An 18526-nucleotide genomic window follows, 5' to 3' on the forward strand; every position below is an offset into this window, starting at 1 on the left:
GGTTCTGACCCCTGCAGCAACGTGGACGAACCTGGAGGACATTATGCTGAGTGAACTAAGCCAGTCACAGAAGGACAGGTACCTTGGGACTCCACTTCTGTGAGGCACCTGGAGTCATCAAATCCATAGAGACAGAAAGTAGGATGGCCTGGCCAGGGGCCTGGGGGAGGGATAGGGAGTGAGTGTTTGATGGGGCCAGAGGTTCAGTGGGTTAAGATGATCACGTCCTGGAGACGCACGGTGGTGATGGCTGCATAGCATGGTGAATGTGTTTAATGGCCCTGAACTGTACGCTTAAAAACGGTTGAGATGGTACATTTTATGTTACATATATTTGCAGACACACACACAAAGAGTGGGCAGTTGGAAAGATGCCTGTGAGAACTGGCCAGGGCCGGTGCTATTTAAGAAGAGGTGGCGAAGGCCACGTCCAGGGAGCTCCCGCTCTTTTTTTTTTTTTGGCTGTGCTGTGTGGCTTGCAGGATCTTAGTTCCCCAGCCAAGGATCGAACCCATGCCCCCTGCAGTGGAAGCACAGAGTCTTAACCACTGGACAGCCAGGGAAGTCCCCAGGGAGCTCCCATTCTTGTCTTTGATGCAGTCCTAGCACTGTGGACAGAGCAGGGTTCTGAGAGCATCGTTGTCAGGTGGATCCTGTTTTGAGGAGTGTTGAAAAGGCAAGCAGATGTATCTTAGTGTCCAAGATATCTCATCTCTGCATTTTTAATCGTGGGCAAGTGTTCTTTTAATGAAATGTTTCTACTCTGCACCAAAATGAATATATTGTTAATGTAGAATTACTAAAATCTCAAATTCTAGTGTGTGGGCAGTGGTCCTGGACATGGGGTCTGAGTAGGTGATGGCTGGGCGTGCCCCGGCCCACGGAATGCTCACTCACGTGGTAAAGACTAGTCCAGATTCTCCCAACACGTGCTGATACGTAAGGCTGTCCTCTCCCCGGGGCCAGAGTTTGCCATAGAGCCTCATACAGACTCAGGTGGATCGTGGTAGCAAGGCTAGGCTTTAACACTGTGGGTTTTTGGTCACCCATTGTACTATCTTATCTCAGGGTTTGATGACTAGAAACCATTCTTTACAAAGAGGTTGTGACGTTGACCCTTGACAAGGAGGGGAGCCTGCGGAGCCTTCCTCAAGTCCAGGCACGAGGCTGGCTCCCAGCGCCCCACCTCTGTTGGGCCTTGTGGCCGCCTTACAGACCCACATGAGTACAGCCGTCTGTCCTTGTGTCATTGCAGCAGCCAGCTGACCTGGAGGGACGTCCAGCACCTGCTGGTGAAGACGTCTAGGCCGGCCCACCTCAAAGCAAACGACTGGAAGGTGAACGGTGCTGGTCATAAAGGTGCGGCCAAGACTCCGGGGCTGGGTGGGTCCTGACCTCCTGGAGCCTGTATGGGTGGGGACATGAATTTCTCAAAAAGAACCCCCAAATAACATTAATTATGTGTCACGAGAATGAAAAGTAGAAATCCAGTAGTTTAATAAGGTCACTCAAGTTCTGGGCTTGCTAAGCCTCACGACTTCTGCCACGACAGGGGCCACCTGTACCAGTATTGACTTCATGGTTCTCTTTAAATGGGCTTGCCTATTTTTTTTTTTTTTTTTACACAAAGAAGTATATTTTAAAAGGAAGCTCTATTACATCTAGTTAATCATGGGTTTGATGTGTAGTTATGTTTTTTCTAATGCCCATTAAAACAAATCCATAATTATTAAGATAAATGATGTTTGCTTATGTGCCACCTAAGGACAACTTGCATTCTTAGCCCTGGGTAGCTCTACAATTTTGAAACTATCCCTCAGTTTCCTCACCTGTACAAGGAGGACATTGAGATAGTTATAGAAGTTACTTTCCAACTATAAAACTTCTGTCAGCAAGCCCTTGTGTTTTATAAGGGCTCTATCCCCATCATAGCCTGGGACAGACCCAGGTACCATGAAATCAACCCACAGTCCAGGCTTGTAACCCAGATATTTGGAGCCTCTTGAGCAGGTGATTATAGGACTGTGCCACTGGCTTTGTTTGCCTTGCTTCTTACCAGAGATACTTGAAAAAGATTTACATTCAGCCATGGTATGTTAGGGAGGACGTTTTTTTCCTTTTCTTTAGCTCAGGTCCAGCTATTTCGACACCAAGCCTGATACTACTCTTTGAAAAATATAGGTCAAGCATTGTTACCCTAAGTTCCGAGGGACATTCCTTTTAATAAGGAGGCCATTGATTAGGCCTGATGCATCTTTGTCTTGCAGGAATGTTTGTGGTAGTGGTGTGCTGTAACAAGAGCTGACCTACGTTTCAATTTTGGCCTAATTAAATAGGAAACGAGATTGTATCTAGTTCTTGACCCTGCCTCTTAAATTCAACTCTGAAACTCTCCTGCCTTGGCCAAATTAAACACCAGCTTGGGCCAGCCTGTGTGCTGGGTGATGCTGCTCTCCCTGAATGCCCTAGAAATTCAGCAGGGAGAGCAAATGGCAGAAGAGGTGAGCAGAGCCTTGTTTTATTGCACGTCATGGTTGTGTGAACTAAGGTGTCTCATGTTTTGCTTTTCATGTCTGGTTCAAAATTCGGGGAGCGCAGATGCCAGGAAGTCCCTTTAATATAAAGAAACTCGCCCTCATCTTATAAAAAGAAAGTACTAGGCCCCCTCAACACTTCCTTTATTTTGCGCCAAAATGGGACGTATTTTCTGGCCCTCACTCCTGACCTGAAAGAGTTGGGAGAGTAAAGCAGCTGGGAGTGTCCTCAGAAGGACGGGTGCTGTGGCCCGGGGCTCTCAGGCGCTGGCAGGGGCCCTGCAGGCCTGGAGGCACACAGGTGGCCTGTCCCCGGACGGTGGTGGCATTGGGGAGCTGGGTCTGAAGGCCCTGTCTTTTCAGTTAGCCACCTCTATGGATTTGGCTTGGTAGACGCGGACGCCCTCGTCATGGAGGCCAAGAAGTGGACTGCGGTGCCCCTGCAGCACAGCTGTGTCGCTGTCACAGACAAGAGGCCCAGGTGAGCTCGGCTCTTCCGGTGTGTCCTTTGGACTCTGCTGGAAGGTATTTCAGGGATGGGGGCGATAGGTGTTCACACACGCATTCCTGTGCACGTTGATGAGGACATGCGTGTGTGGGTGCGTGCAGTGCGTCTGTAAACAAGTCTGCATTTTTTCTTGTGGATTGTGAAGCAGGAAAAGGAATCGATTCTTAATCCAGTACTGTTCTGAGGCCTTTTGCTCTCATTGTAGTTAATTGCTCCATTCTGAGGCGTCCGTCCCTCAGCCTGAACCCCAGCCTAGGATTGGAACTTCTTAGCCATAATATTTAGCAGAGCCACCCAGACCTGGGAGCTGCCCTGCTGGCTGGGGGCGATGGGCAGCAGCACCAAGCAGCCTCCTAGAGGCTGGAGCCGTAGCTCTGGCAGCTCCACCGGCCCCAAGAGTCCGCAGTGAGACCCCATTGGTCCTGGACCAGGGTGGCAGCCCCGACTCCTTCTCTGTGGCAGGAGAGGGTTTAGTATCCAGGGAGCACAGCAGCACGGTGTCGCTTTTATCTGGACTCAGATAAGCTTAAGGTGTAAACACTGGGATTTTTTTTTTTTAACATCTTTATTGGAGTATAATTGCTTTACAATGCTGTGTTAGTTTCTGCTATATAGCAAAGTGAATCAGCTATATGTATACGTATATCCCCCATCCCCTCCCTCTTGCGTCTCCCTCCCACCCTCCCTATCCCACCCCTCTAGGTGGTCACAAAGCACTGAGCTGATCTCCCTGTGCTATGCGGCTGCTTCCCATGCCCCTCCAACTCTATTAACTAGAAAATGCAGAATTATTGTCACAAACTAGTACTGATATCAATACACAATTAGTCTTGCTTAATAACTCATTTTTTTTTTGCGTTACACGGGCCTCTCACTGTTGTGGCCTCTCCCGTTATGGGACACAGGCTCCGGACACGCAGGCTCAGCGGCCATGGCTCACGGGCCCAGCCGCTCCACGGCACATGGGATCCTCCCGGACCCGCGCACGAACCCGCGTCCCCTGCATCAGCAGGCGGACTCTCAACCACTGCGCCACCAGGGAAGCCCTCAAGTCCATTTTATATGTCTGTGTCTTTATTCCTGTCCTGCCCCTAGGTTCACCAGAACGTTTGTTTTTTTTGGGGGGGCGGGAATCCATATATATGTGTTAGCATATAGTATTTGTTTTTCTCTTTCTAACTTACTTCACTTTGTATGACAGACTTTAGGTCCATCCACCTCACTACAGATAATTCGATTTCATTTCTTTTTATGGCTGAGTAATATTCTGTTGTATATATATGCCATGTCTTCTTTATCCATTCATCTGTCAGTGGACACTTAGGCTGTTTCCGTGTCCTGGCTACTGTAAATAGTGCTACAGTGAACATTGTGGTACATGAGTCTTTTTGAATTATGGTTTTCTCAGGGTATATGCCCAGTAGTGGGATTGCTGGGTCATATGGCAGTTTTAAAAGAAATCTGTACGGAATTCCCTGGCAGTCCAGTGGTTAGGACTCCGCACTTCCACTGCAGGGGGCACAAGTTCAGTCCCTGATTGGGGAATTAACATCCCTCATGCTGCGTCGCATGGCCAAAAAAATCAGCTGTAAAGTAAATAAAATAGCAAGAATCCTATTCCGTTAGGAGAGGAAATCAGATTATTCTCCTGAATTCTGCTGTTGCCGCCGTCCGTTTTATCCTTTTCAGAATGGTGTTTCTCTAGGCTTTAAAACCTGATGAAGAATGGAATGCATTTCTTTATAACTGTTTATTACCGTTGGAAAATGTGTGTTTGAGAAAAAAAAGAAATGATGGGGTGATTAAAAGGGATTCTTGCTTTATCAACAAAGATAGATCATTCTCTTTGAGATCGCCCCTTCCTTAAAGGCATCTACCTCTTATAATATGCCCTTCTGCTATAAAATGTTGAGAAAAGTGTTTCTTGCTGATGCCTTGCATACAGTAGGAATTCAGAAAGTATTTGTTGGATGAATAGCCACAGAAGGATCTTTTGAAAAATTGCATTTCCCTCCTGCTGCTAATCGTGAAGACTGACTGCCGGGTTATCCCTCCAAGGCCTGAGGAGCTGGTAGGCCAGCAGGCGAGTCTCAGCCTTGACATTTGAAAGCATCGTTTCCTCTGGGGAGCCTTAACTGTCAAACTCAGGAGAAAGTGGAAGGTTTTCTGAGATTAAGAGGCCTTTTGCATTCTTTTGCTTGGTTATTTGGAAGACCCCTGGCACACAGGCACTCAAGCTCCAGGTTAGGTGGTGCTGGACTCGGGGGCTGGGTCCCACCCGCGAGGCTGCCCTCTGCCCTGCCGCGTCCAGGCTGCAGCCCTTCCTTTCCACTGGCCTCCCCGTTGGGGCAGCTCCTGAATGAAGCATTCTTCTGCTGCCAGAAATAGTTTTAAGATGGGGGAGTGGTGCCTAGGTGGCGAAGGGTTGTTTTTATTTTTATTTTATTTTGTTTTTTAAGTGCTGGTACATGGAGTCTAGACAGCATGGGTTGAGGGGCGCAGCCATACTACACAGTGTGACATTGTTCCTGTCCTTTGAGGAAAGGTCCCCGCAAATTCCAGCAGACGGGAAGAATCGCACTGCTGTTTCTAAGGGAAAATCATGTTTACGTTTAGCAGTTTCAGACTCTCTGGAATATTCAGCCAATCTGGTGTCCCAAACCTCAACTGCACATTCAGTTGTTCCCAAGGACATAAGGGCCGAGAGAGAGACAGACAGCCAAGTGCTCCCACGTGGAAGGCAGATACATGTTTAGCCCTGATAGCCTCATCTCCCGGCAGAGCTGCAGCCTGCCTGCCAGGGTCGCTTGAGCCAGGGCTGCTGAGCACCCCCAGTGCTTATGGCTGGTTTCCTTCATCAGGGTTCTTGTGTAGCTTTGCCTAAGCTGCTGGGACCCTTTAGCTTAAAGATGAAAAGGAAGTCTTCCCACACGCCTGCTTCTCCCTCTGCCTCTCCCTGCTCCCTCTCTGCAGGTGTTTCTTGATCTGGGGGTCCCCGGAGACGGCTGTCCACTGTCTTGGCCTCTTTCTGGTTTTTCCTTCTCATTGTGGAATCTTAGGATGCCGTGAATGTCCCAGACCTGGCTTCAGTGCTTCCTGTGGAGAAAAGCACAGAGAGAGGGAGGGAGGGAGGGGGGAGGGGGCCTCTTTGGCCGCCCTGTGCGGACCCATGTACCCATGGGACATGTTTCCCTGTCTTCCCTCCTGAGTATAAGGACCAGGCCACCCTACTGTGACCTTCAGAGAGCAGTGTTCCTTGCTATTAAGTGCAGGCGTCCTGGCAAGGACTGTGGCCACACTGCCAGTTCTGCGGTGACGTCTGAGCCAGGGGGCCTGGGTGTCCATGGTCACGTGCAGGGCAGGAATGAAGAGCACTGACATCCTTCTTAACTCCTTTGAGCCTCAGTTTCTTCATCTATGATGTGGGGATTTAAAACAGCTCCCAAACCTCACACCCTGGTTGGGGGTTTTGAATGAGTGAATATACACGGAGTGCTCAGAACAATGCCCGGCTCACAGTAAGGGCCTGATAATTGCCATGCATCACATTCACCTACGTATTTACAAGCAGAGTTGTTATAAAATGACATCACATGCAGTCTGGTTTGATGAAATACCAGAAAAGTAAACAGCATGTGGTCAGTGCACAGTTAATTCTTGAACATCTAGAAATAGATGGTCTGTTCTATAGATAAACCTAAATATTCAAAGCTTTTAGTTTTGAAGTATATTTTGTGTGGTGGGTGAGTTCTTTACTAAAAGACAAGCCACACTAAACCACAAGCTGTCAAGATGGTAATCTTCCAAACCTGCTGAAGCCGAAGACAAGTACATGAGTCCTCTGCTTTAGAGGACTCTGGCTGTCTTTCCAGCACCAAGTTAGGAGACATGGATGTCATAAACTGTTTTGCTGTCGCCTGGGTTTTTAAAGATGCAAGGGAAGTGCCGGCTAGAAGATACTTAAAAGCTGGGCCTCTTTTTCATTCACAGGAATTATACTAAGCTTGATTTTCTTCTTCACTTTTCTAGAAAGGCTATAAAAGTGTTCATTTTATCCTCCTCTGTCTGACACCCGCAGACTTTCAAATAATTCTGCACAGGCAGATGGCACTGGTCATGATCCTATTTACCTTCCTGCAATTGACAAAAGTTCTAAGGAGATTTAAAACCATCTGTGCCCAAGACCAGGCAAGAATGTCTTCCATGTGTGTTTGAATGTCACAACAGAGACTCGGTCTCAGCTCATATTTTCACGGGTGTCATCTGTAAGGCCCGTAACAAGCCATTCTCTATCACAGAAGTGCCCAGCGAGTTCAAGGGATTTCCCCTCCTGCTGCACCGACACTCAGCCCTCACTGAAAGCTGCATAGGCTGTGCTTTCCCCGTGGGTGCCTGAGAGGTGGGTCAGACACCACAGCCTGTTCCGTGGGGTGGGGGGGCTGTTCCGGGGTGGGGTGGGTGACAGGCTATAAAGAGACGGCCCAGGGAGATCTGGCAGCGCCTCGGAGTGGGGGGGCCTGGCCCCTCTTGTTCCTCGCCACGCCCACCCCTGCAGGCCCGTCTCTCCTGGCGGCCCCCTGACCTTCTCCACGACTCCAGGGACTTCTTACTGTCTCTCAGGCAGGGGATCCCGACAGAAAGAGGCTAAATCCCCCACCCCCAGTCCCTAGATGTACAGCATCCAGACTAGGGGTGTCCACATGGCCTTCCTTCAGAAGGGAACGAGCACAGCTTCCCCCGACGGGTCTGTGATGGCAGCCCCCAGCCCCCACCCATCACAGCCTCTCTCCTGCTGTGCTGCTGGCCTTTCTGCTCCTCTTGACCTGAGCCTGACTCTAGGGTGGGGGGCGGTGCTGGACAGAGCAGGCCGGCTGAGGGACACCAGCAGGGCCTGAGTGGTCCCCCAGGGCACAATGGGTGCCATGTGCATGTCTGAGCACAGGCTGGGTCCCGGGTAGGATCTGCAGAGAGGGTGGCCCTGTGACTCCTCGGGTCATGGCCGTGGGGACCGCCTCCCTGAACAGGATGTACCCCAGGGGAGGACAGCCCCGTTAGGGCCGAGGGGCGGGTGAAGGTAGAGGGGTGTCAGTGCTCTTTGTTGTGACCACGGACACCCAGGCCCCTGGCTCAGAACCCACACGACCTCACGCAGAACTGGCGGGTGTGGCCTCAGTCCTCACCAGGACGCCTGCACTTAATGCCAATGAACGCGGTTCTCTGAAGGTCACACTAAGGTGGCCTGGTCCTTCTACTCAGGAGGGAAGACAGGGAAACATGTCCCTCTGGGCAGGAGCACATCCTAGTAGCTCAGGCAGGATGGAACCACGTTCCCCAGAACACGTTCCCTCCATCCCTCTGCATCCCGGCTGCGGGGCACACTGGCTCTGAGACGGGAAGGCACCTTGGCCTTGGCTATCTGCAGGCTCCTGCAGTCTCAGTCAGCTGCCACCACCCAAGGGGCCGGGCCCTGGTGTCTGTCGTGCAGCAGGTCAACTGGGCTGGCCCGGAGCACCTGTGTGGCTGGACCCATGCCGGCCCGACTCCAGGGCTCTGCAGGGGGACTGTGGCACACAACTGGGGCTCACAGCTCTTCAGGCAGCTAGAAGCCCCTCTTTCCTGCTCTGTACTGTGCAGGTTCCCTGCCCTCCCAGCCCCTCTCCAGGGCATCTGATCCGTGCCCGCCGGCTACTGTATGAGGCTGCTGCTCCTGGCTTCCTCCATCATGGCATCCTACATGGGCCTGGGTGCCTTGAGGAAACTCAAGGGGTGCTCTGCAGTCCTGCGCTGGGGGTGACTGTACCCAGGCCCTCGACCTTTGTTCTGTCTCCTCATATCCCTTTAGTTAACTGTTTGTTTTCCTGCAGCCCTTGTCCTCCTTAGCTTTTTATTTTTTTAAGACTTTTTGACGTGGACCATTTTTAAAACATCTTTGAGTTTGTTGCAATATTGCTTCTGTCTTATGTTTTGGATTTTTGGCCGCAGGGCATCTTAGCTCCCTGACCAGGGATCAAACCTGCACCCCTTGCGTTGGAAGGTGAAGTCTTAATCACTGGACCACCAGGGAAGTCCCCTTAGCTTATTTTTTGATGCAAACCTGTTTCCCTAGGCTTCCCTGGTGGCGCAGTGGTTAAGAATCCACCTGCCAATGCAGGGGACGCAGGTTCGAGCCCTGGTCCACGAAGATCCCACGTGCCACGGAGCAACTAAGCCCATGCGCCACAACTACTGAGCCTGCATGCCACAACTACTGAAGCCCACACGCCTAGAGCCTGCTCCCTGCAACAAGATTAGCCACCTCAATGATAAGTCCACGCACTGCAACAAAATGTAGCCCCTGCTCGCCACAACTAGAGAAAGCCCACGCACAACAACGAAGACCCAACGCAGCCAAAAATAAATAAATAATTAACCAAAAAAAAGAAAAAACCTGTTTCCCCCACATTGTGAGTGCTCCCTACTTCTAAGACAAGCAGTTGAAGTTGAATGATACCATGATTCTCATTGTTCACCGTAGTTGTGTTCTATGACGTCACTACAAACGCTGACTTCATGAATGCAGCACCATCATTCCTGGGAGCCTCTGGTCACGACACTTTTGTCAACCAGTCAATACAGAAACTTGTTTCGTATGTGTTTCTGTCTAGAGACACTTTAAAGTGTATAGTTGACTCATTGACAACGAACCATGGTCGGCGGCACCGTAACTCAGGCCTGGATGATGCCTGAACCAGCACATGGATTTTCTCCACAAGCCACATCAGTGCCTTCCTGTGCTTAGGATGCTAGCCAGCACTGCAGCACTGTGCTTGGGGCCATTTCAAACAGTGAAACCACCAACAGAAAAGCACAAAAATGTGAAAAACGTGGCACTCGGTAGACCAGAAGAAGGACATTTGTTTATAGTCTGAGCTTGTTTGACCTCAGCTGGGAACACACACACTGGGCAGTTCACATATTCTGCCTCTCTCTCTGCAAATGACCACAAAAGCACCACAAGTATTGATTTGAAGTTATAAATAAATTTTAGTGAGTAGGTGAATTTGCAAATATGGACTCACGATACTGAGGATTGACTGTAATTTCATTGTCTCCCCCCACCCCCATCAGATTGAACCTTAGAATTGGAAGGAATGTTTAAAGTCAGCTAATTTAGCCCCTTCATTTCACATAGAAGAGAAATATGTGCCATAAATTTAAACATTGTGTGTTTAAAACACCTTATAGCCCAATTAATCATGGGCAGCCCTGTCTAAATTAATATACTGGATTAGCCTCTTTTTTTTTTTTTAAGCTCAATTTTATTTGCAGCCTAAATGATCGTCTATGGTTTGATAATCAAAAGTAATTTCATCTAAGGAAAATCCTACATGTGGACTAACCTGAGTAAGAAAGTCACAGAATCTCTGCCTCAGACTCTCATGACCCTCCTTCCCAAAACGGTCATCCTGGAACATAGACCCAGGAAGTGACTCAGAACCTCCTTGCTGTCCCCATACAGATGGCCCCAGGCCCTCCCACAGACCATGTTGCCTTCCCAAGTCTAATAAGTCTGTGCCAATTAACCCCTCTCCATCCAATCATGACCCTTTAGAAGATGGGTGCAGGGATTTCCTGGTTGACCTTCTGGTTGACCTTCATGGATGACCCTCTGTTGTCATGGTCCTCGGCTTTGCAGCAGCCTCTCCACCCCCAGACGGATGCCAAATACCACAGGGGGAAGGACACTGCTGCTTTCTGGTTCTGCTGGGTCGCCAGCTCCACGTGACCTCAGGACTGTCGGGGGAGGAACTGAGCACTGCCCGCTTGGCCCCAGCCCTGCGCGTGGAAAGGTGGCGTCACCCTGGGGATGCTCGGGGCCAAGGCACAGGTCTGGCCTTGCAGCTGAGCTGGGAGAGGTCTTCAAGGTGGGAGTGAGGAATACAGGCAGACCTTGGAGATATTGTTGGTTCAGTACCAGACCACCGCAATAAAACAAGTCACATGAATTTTTTGGTTTCCCAGTGCATATAAAAGTTACGTTTCCAATGTGCCGTAGTCTGGTAAGTGTGCAACAGCATTATGTTTAAAAAGACAATGTACTTACCTTAATAGAAGATACTTGATCGCCAAAAAAGGCTCACCATGATCTGAGCCTTCAGTGAGTCATAATCTTTTTGCAATAGTAACATCAAAGATCGCTCATCACAGACCACCAGAACTTTTAATAATAATACTGAAGTGTTTGAAGTATTGTGAGAATTACCAAAACGTGACACTAAGTGAGCGAATGCTTTTGGAAAAGTGTCGCCGACAGACTTGCTTGTCACAGGGTTGCTGTAGACCTTCAATTTGTACAGAACGCAATTAAGCGAAGTGCAGTGAAAGGAGGTGTGCGTGTGCTGACCTGTAGTGGCTTCCCAGCTTGAGCAGAAAGACGCGGGGAGGGAGAGAGCTTCTGTCCATGGCCCACCTTCTCCTGCTTTGCCCAGCCACTTGGTTTACTAGAAAACATTTCTGCCTCTGGCTCTGAATGTCACTGATGCCATAAGATTCTAAGCGTTGTGAGCGCCTTGAATTTAGTGAACTGCGAACTTGTTTCTACGCATTTACAAGCAATTAGATGGTATTATGTACTAGAGAATACTGGAGGGAGGTACCGGGAAGTTACTATGAAGCCTGTGGGCTGGTAGCCCTCCCCGCTCAGGAGAAGGGAGCTGCTGAGGGCCCTTAGGATGAAGGAACATCTGGAAGGTCCATAATTAAGTCTGACGTGTGGCTCAGCAGGGAGTGCCGCGTCTCTGTCCCCAGAGCCCTCTTCTAAGGAGGGCAGCCCCCCGAGCTTGAATATCACTGGGGCTGGAGGGAGGTCTTATAGGACCTTTGACTCCTCGGTTCCCCTAGGTCCTGGGAAGATGGCTTTGTGCACAGACAACAATTTCGGGAGCTTAGTAGCAGAGGAACATTTTCGGTTATCTTGGGAGCTTTAAGATCTCTCTAAATCAGTTTTGGTGATTAAAGTACAACTTATCTTTGTTTGTGTTTCTGTGCATTGTTTAACCTAAACCCTGCAGCTTCTGTGCATCAGACTGGCCAACCTTTGTGACCTCAGGGGCCTGGCAGCTGGGGTCCCTGAGCCAGAGTAAAAACAGCAGATTGCAAGAGGCTTTGACAATCTTGTTGAGGATGTCACATGCCCTGAACTGCGCTTTCCTCTAGATGTCCGCACCAGGGCTGGGCCCAGGGAGGCGGCCGTCAGGGGGGTCGGGCTGCCCTTCTTTTTTCTCCTGCTCCTATTCTCTGAATGCCTGCACCTCATCCCTAGGATTAAGGTTTCCTGGCTGGGATCCCATGTCTGTTTCTAGCGGGCCTCTCACTGTTGTGGCCTCTCCCGCTGCGGAGCACAGGCTCCGGACACGCAGGCTCAGTGGCCATGGCTCACAGGCCCAGCCGCTCCGCGGCATGTGTGATCTTCCCGGACCGGGGCATGAACCCGTGTCCCCTGCATTGGCAGGCGGACTCTCAACCACTGCACCACCAGGGAAGCCCCATTATGACTTTTGTTTCTGTTTCACCCCCATCTTGCTCTTCAGCCCAGGAGAGCATGGGGTTGTTTAGTGAGTCCTCACACGGAGGGGTCCCCTCCCCCCAGCACCCACGCTGCCTTCTTAGTGCAAGAGGGCCAGGAATAATTTACCTGGAGGTACTTGAGTGCCCGGTGGGGCTGGAACTCTCCAGGGCTTTCTTTTCTGTGCTGAGTCTCCCGCAGCGGGGGGCCCACTGACCTGTAAACACAGACAGTGAAACTTGGGAGAAGGCAATGGAAGAAATCAGCATCTCTAAATCAGTTTAGGATGTATGCAAATCATGTTTTCAAATATTTAGAGAGTCTCTGAGGGAATTACATCACTGTTTATAAGTGTTTTGATTGTTTTTTATGACTCGGGCCCAGTCGAGCCAAGCGACGTAATTCCTGAGATAGTGAGCCCACGCTGCCCCAGAGGGAAGTTGGGCATAATGGGAAAAGTGCTCCCCATAATAAACAGAGCGCTGGCCAAGCGGTGGGGAATTATTCCTGTGCTGCTGGGCAGAGGGTGGCCTTTGTTCAGTTTACAGACCATTAGGGTGAGCCACGGTGGTGCAGACTCAGAGGGTGGCCCGGCTGGGGCTCTGCAGCAGCATCGTGTGCAGGCTTGTCTGCTCCATCTGGGGAGCATGTGAGAAAATCCTGGTGGAACTGAGTCTTGAATGACTGGAGCTTGGTGCCTGTCCTCAGATTCCACCCCAGATGATAAAGCTCCCGCGAGTTTGTACAGAGAACTGTCACCCACTCCCTTCACGGGGCAGGGGAGGAAGGGGCCCCCAGCCTTCAAGCAGACGGTCCTGAGCAGACCATCTCCTGTCCAGTCACTGTGGCCTCGACCAGTACATTCAGCACAAGAGGCCAGGTCCGGCCCTGGGTCCCTTGTCTGTCTCCTCTTTCCTAGTTATTTGAACAAGAGTGTGGGTCCACACAAGCTGGGCACGTCTGGGGACTCAGAGCCTCAAACCCCAGCTCTGCCTCTCAGTAGCTCTGTGACCTTGGGCACGGTCCTCGATCTCTCTCTGGATCAAAAGGGTCGGTTCTCGTGAATTCTCACAACAGGGGCTGGTGTCCGGCATGCAGCCAACTCAGGAAATGTTTGCTGTTGTTATCATTCAGCATCACGACTTATATCTTCAAGGCCAGTCTTTGAGACAGAAGTGCTGGGGTTTTAAAGCCTTGCAGATCCCAGGCGTTGAGGAGATGAGCTGACCAAAGGGTTAGAGCACCGAGGGGGCGGATCCATGGGTACGTTAGTAGAGTCTGCACAAGAAGACATTTTTTAAATGTCTCTAAGCAAAAAAAAAAAAAAAAAAAAAAAAAAAAAAGTCTCTAAGCAAATTCCAGAATGATAAACCTCTTCTGGGCAGGTGATGTAACCCCGACAGGCACTTCTGAGTGTAAGACCAAGGGGCTGCGGCCGGGAGGCCTGGATCCGTCCCCGTAGTGCACGACTGAGGGCTTCAGGTGCCAAGTACTAAGCCCCTCCCTCCTCCACCAGGAGCATCCCCGTGGTGCAGATGCTGAGGACCAGCGCCCTGACCACCGCCTGTGCCGACCACTCGGACCAGCGTGTGAGCTACCTGGAGCACGTGGTGGCCCGCATCACCATCTCCCACCCACGCCGAGGAGACCTGCAGATCCATTTGATTTCTCCCTCAGGGACCAAGTCTCAGCTTTTGGCGAAGAGGTAAATCTAGGCTGGCCTAGGGGGCCGGGGCGGGAGCCAGGCTCACCTCAAGGTCACATGGCCCTGTAAGGCACACGGCACATTGGGGGTCTAGCTGTTTCTGCCTCTTGAAGACACTCACACATAGACCCAACAAACCTGAAAAAATAGCCTCCTGCAACCTGCCCTTCAAAGCTGCCCTGGGAAACTCTCCATTTCAGGCAGTAAGTAGTTACAAAGGTTTGTGGTTGTTTCATGGCTTAGTGGAGAAATGCATGGAATTCTGGCCATGACTTCATTGCTGAGGTCATTGGAGATCATTTTTATCATATTCATTCTGCATTTTAAGTGAGAACGTGTGTCAGAGGAGCACTGTTTTGTGTCCTGGGGTAGAGCCTGCAGGGGCAGGAGGCTCTGAGGGAGACAGACGCACAGGTGTTGGGAGGCTTCTGTCTGTGGAGGTCTTGCCCATGCACTAGGATGGTCCCTGTGGAACAGATGCTCTGAGGGAGGCTCTGAACTCTTGGAGCCCGATGCACAGTTTGTGGTGCCCGGTTTGTGCAAAGCTATGGAGTCATTTCTTCGACAGACTTCGAGACAAGAAGCGCTTTGCTGTGTTTATGTGACTTGTCATCAGAGTGAAGGGGTATCGGGAGCTCAGGGGAGGCTAGAGGGGCCTGGGCCTCCTTTTCCAGCTCCTTCCAGCTACAAGGCAGAGGGAGAAAAAAGGTTTCACGGACAAATCAGCATTTCCCGCTTCTCTTGAAAAACGGAACTGGCAGTCGTGCCCAGTACCCCTCAGGATGCACCCTGAGACTGCCCTGCCTGCTGGACCGCAGCCCCCGCTGCCTGCGTGCTGCATCTGGGCCCCCTGGCCTCATTTGGGTCCCCTGCCCAGGACTGCAGCCCTTTCTTGGGGCTGCAGGATTCAGAAATGGGGGTGAGTGACAGCCTCCAGACAGGACCAGGCAGGAGAGGGGCCCTTTTTCTTGATGCCCCTCTGTCCCCGGCTGCTCTGCTTGACACAGAGAGAGGCAGTCGACCTCCATCAGAGAGAGGGGAGTATGCTGTGTCCTCCTGGGCACCCCCCCCTGCCTCCCCAGCAGCCCAGTCTCTCTGTGGCAGGAGACTGTGGGCCCAGCCCTGGGCTTGTCCTCAGTGCGCTGGACACACCTGAGGACCAGACCCTGGCTTCATCAGCTCCCAGGGCTTGGGCACCAAGCTTGGCCCCTGCTGGGCTCCCCTCTCATAGCACAAGAGTGACAGGTGGCATCTCCCCTCTGAAGGTAGGCCCAGGCCACCCTCTGCACATGGGATACCACCACGGGCATGAGTATTTTGAGGGTGCCAGCTGGCAAGCTACAGCTTTGTGCTATTTTGCAACCAGAGTTGTTGTTGTTATTAATCAGAACTTGTAGAGATTTCCTTTAAAAGTCCAAATTTCTAGTGTTCCTTGAAAAATTGGAAGCTGTCCAACACTGGGCTCACGTTCCAGAGCAAATACTCACTAGAGCACCGCAGGGCCCTGTCCTTGCACCAGCACTGAGGCCAGGTATGGGCCGCTCGTGCCCAGGCTCTCATGAGGTCACCTCGCTGGACCCCCATTTGCTCCAGGCCAGATGCCTAGAGGCATCCAAGTTGACAACCCTTGAATCTGAGGCAGGAGCTGGGTGCAGACTCCAAATGGTGGCCTGCATTGACCTTGAGCACGGGGAGGCTTGGGGTGGAGGCCACAGTGACCAGGAAGGGCTGGCGTGGGCTCTGGAGCCCAGAGGCCTGAGCTCACAACCTGCTCCTTCACCTCCCAGTGGGGCATCTGGGAGCTGGCCGTCACTCCTCAACTCTGGAAACGTCCTGTGACCCCTCCCTCACAGTTAAAAGTATTACAAGAACTGGATGTGATTATACAGGTGGAAATGCTGGCATGGTCCCTGGCTCAGGGGCTGGCTGTGCTCCCATCCTGCTTACACCTGCCTACCCGTCAGCAGAAACCTTCCAGCACCCGGCTCTGTGTTCATCCCTTCCTAACTTCCATTCCTCTGCTCAGGCCCAGGGTTGGAGCCCCTGGGATGAGAGAGCGGGCGCTGCTGAGCTCACCTGGTTCACAGCTGCCCGCTCCCTGGGTCACGCTGAGCCAGCGCCATCAAGCATGCTCAACCCGTCTGGAGCCACTGGGCCGTCATCTGAGTCTTGGGAATTTGGTTTTTTCCAAGGCAGTTTGTGTGATTCTACCAAGAATTTGTGTTTTAGGATCCAATCGCTTCTCGGCCTTTTGGCTAAGATCAAGTGTAGGATCGATTACCTTCTACTTTATTTCACATCTTGCTTAATTCAGAAGATTTTTCAGGTTTCCAGGTGTTTTTCGCTCCGAGTAAGCTGACATCTTAAGTACCTCAGCCCTTGAAAGAGCTTGTCTTTGTTCTGTCCCCAGTGCCCTAGATTCAGTCTGGCATCGTGTGTGAAGACCAGCCTTGACCTTTGTGGTTTCTTAGAAGAAAGTAGAGGTTTTCCCCTCCCCGCACTGTTCTCCTCGCAAAGCACATTTCCTTGATGAACATTTTTGTACAATGGATGTTTGGAGAACCCCCAATTGGGAATTGAATCTGACATCACACAAGACATATACCTGAATTTCTGATGAACAGTAAAGAGCCTCTACATTAAAAAATTGTTATTCCAAAATAGAGATAGAAAATTAGGCTGTGAAGGAAGAGTCCAGAATTGTTCCTTCTACAGAGACTGAGGGGCCCTGGGTGCTGGAGAGGGAGGGTGTCCATGAGTTGCTCCCTGTTTCTGCCTGAACCAAGCGTGAGGAAATGGACCGGGGCCAAAGGTCCAACAGGAAGGACCTTCTTCCAAGTCTGGAAGGACTGAGGAGGCTCTTGCACCTGCAGGGGACACGGGCCATGGGAGGAGCGCCCAGGGGTGCCTCCTGCCCGCAGTGGAATACCACCAGGCCTGTTGTGTTCTCTCCCCCAAATGCAGCTGTGGAAACCTGCTAAGCCCTGGAGATTAAGGGACAACATCTTTCCCACAAGTTTGAGTAGTTGCTCATTTTTTCTTACTTGTATCTTCTGGAGAAGAACCACAAGAGCTGGCTCTCAGACAAATGTGAAAGATTCCTTCGTTCCATAACCCAGCATTTTAGAAAGGCCTCCTCTGTGATGACCTTGTGGCTTTGGGGGAAGGATGGTGTGGCCCAGCCTCCATCCAGGAACTGGGGGTCACAGGCTCTGTAGGATCCCTCCTGGGGTGGAACATGGGGGCATTCGTTGGTGATGGAGAGAACCCAGGACAGGAGTCAGAATGCCCTTGAGGGCATTCCATCTCAGCCAGTCACTGGAGGGGGGACCTGCAGTAGATCCCTACTCCCGGGGCCTCTCGTCTGCGAATTAGGGTGGGGGGAGGAGCCCACTGCGGACCCAGCCCCTGCCTTATGCTGGCGCCACCTGTGCAGCCTGACTGCCTTCCTTTCAGAGTGTTTGGAGACCCAGTGAGGTAACGGAAGTGAAGGTGCTGTGCAGGGCTGTGCTGCACAGCCAGGGCCTGAAGGCATCAGCGTCTACTGCACCTTCACGCCAGCCATGGGCCAGGCCCCTTCTGCCCTGGGAGGCACATCAGCCAACTGTGCAGTCACCTGGGCATAGTTCCCAGGCAGGAGAGCCCTCGGTGGGCTGGTCACCCCGGCCACCATCCCTTTGGGGACCCTGTGTTCTGACCCCACGTTTCCGATTGCAGGTTGCTGGATCATTCCAACGAAGGCTTTACAAACTGGGAGTTCATGACTGTGCACTGCTGGGGAGAGAAGGCCGAGGGGGAATGGACCCTGGAAATCCAGGACATGCCATCCCAGGTCCGCAACCCAGAGAAACAAGGTCAGTGGGTCTTCAGAAAGTCCCAGCAACTTTTGTATTTCAATCCTTTTGTTAACTCTAGACTTTTATTCAACTACAGTACCTGGATTATTCTTTGCTGTTGTTTTTTCTTGGAGGTAAAATTTACATAATATAAATGTCACTGCTTAAATTGTTGTTAAGTGTACAATTCCATGGCTTTCAGTGCCTTCACAGTGTTGTGCAGCCGTCACCACGATCTAATTCCAGAACTTTGTCATCACGCCAGAGGGAAATCCCAGTACCCATTAAACAGTCGCCCCCATTCCCCCACCCCTCCCAGCTCTTAGCAACTCCTCACCTATTTTCTGTTTCTGGATTTGCCTCTTCTGGACGTTTCATATAAATGGAATCATACAACAC

General features: G+C 51.2%; 1 protein-coding gene across 1 annotated transcript in view; it reads left to right on the forward strand.

Moving 5' to 3' along the window:
* PCSK6 (proprotein convertase subtilisin/kexin type 6) overlaps nucleotides 1-18526 on the forward strand; it is a 250646-nt gene that overhangs the window by 179554 nt on the left and 52566 nt on the right. Inside the window, exons 12-15 of the mRNA XM_007451962.1 lie at nucleotides 1256-1359; nucleotides 2898-3015; nucleotides 14103-14291; nucleotides 18009-18145. Coding sequence (XP_007452024.1) covers nucleotides 1256-1359; nucleotides 2898-3015; nucleotides 14103-14291; nucleotides 18009-18145 — 548 coding nt within the window. The remainder of the gene's footprint in view (nucleotides 1-1255; nucleotides 1360-2897; nucleotides 3016-14102; nucleotides 14292-18008; nucleotides 18146-18526) is intronic.

The sequence above is a fragment of the Lipotes vexillifer genome, unplaced genomic scaffold (genome assembly GCF_000442215.2).
Source record: "Lipotes vexillifer unplaced genomic scaffold, Lipotes_vexillifer_v1.1 scaffold851, whole genome shotgun sequence".
Taxonomy (NCBI): Eukaryota; Metazoa; Chordata; class Mammalia; order Artiodactyla; family Lipotidae; genus Lipotes; species Lipotes vexillifer.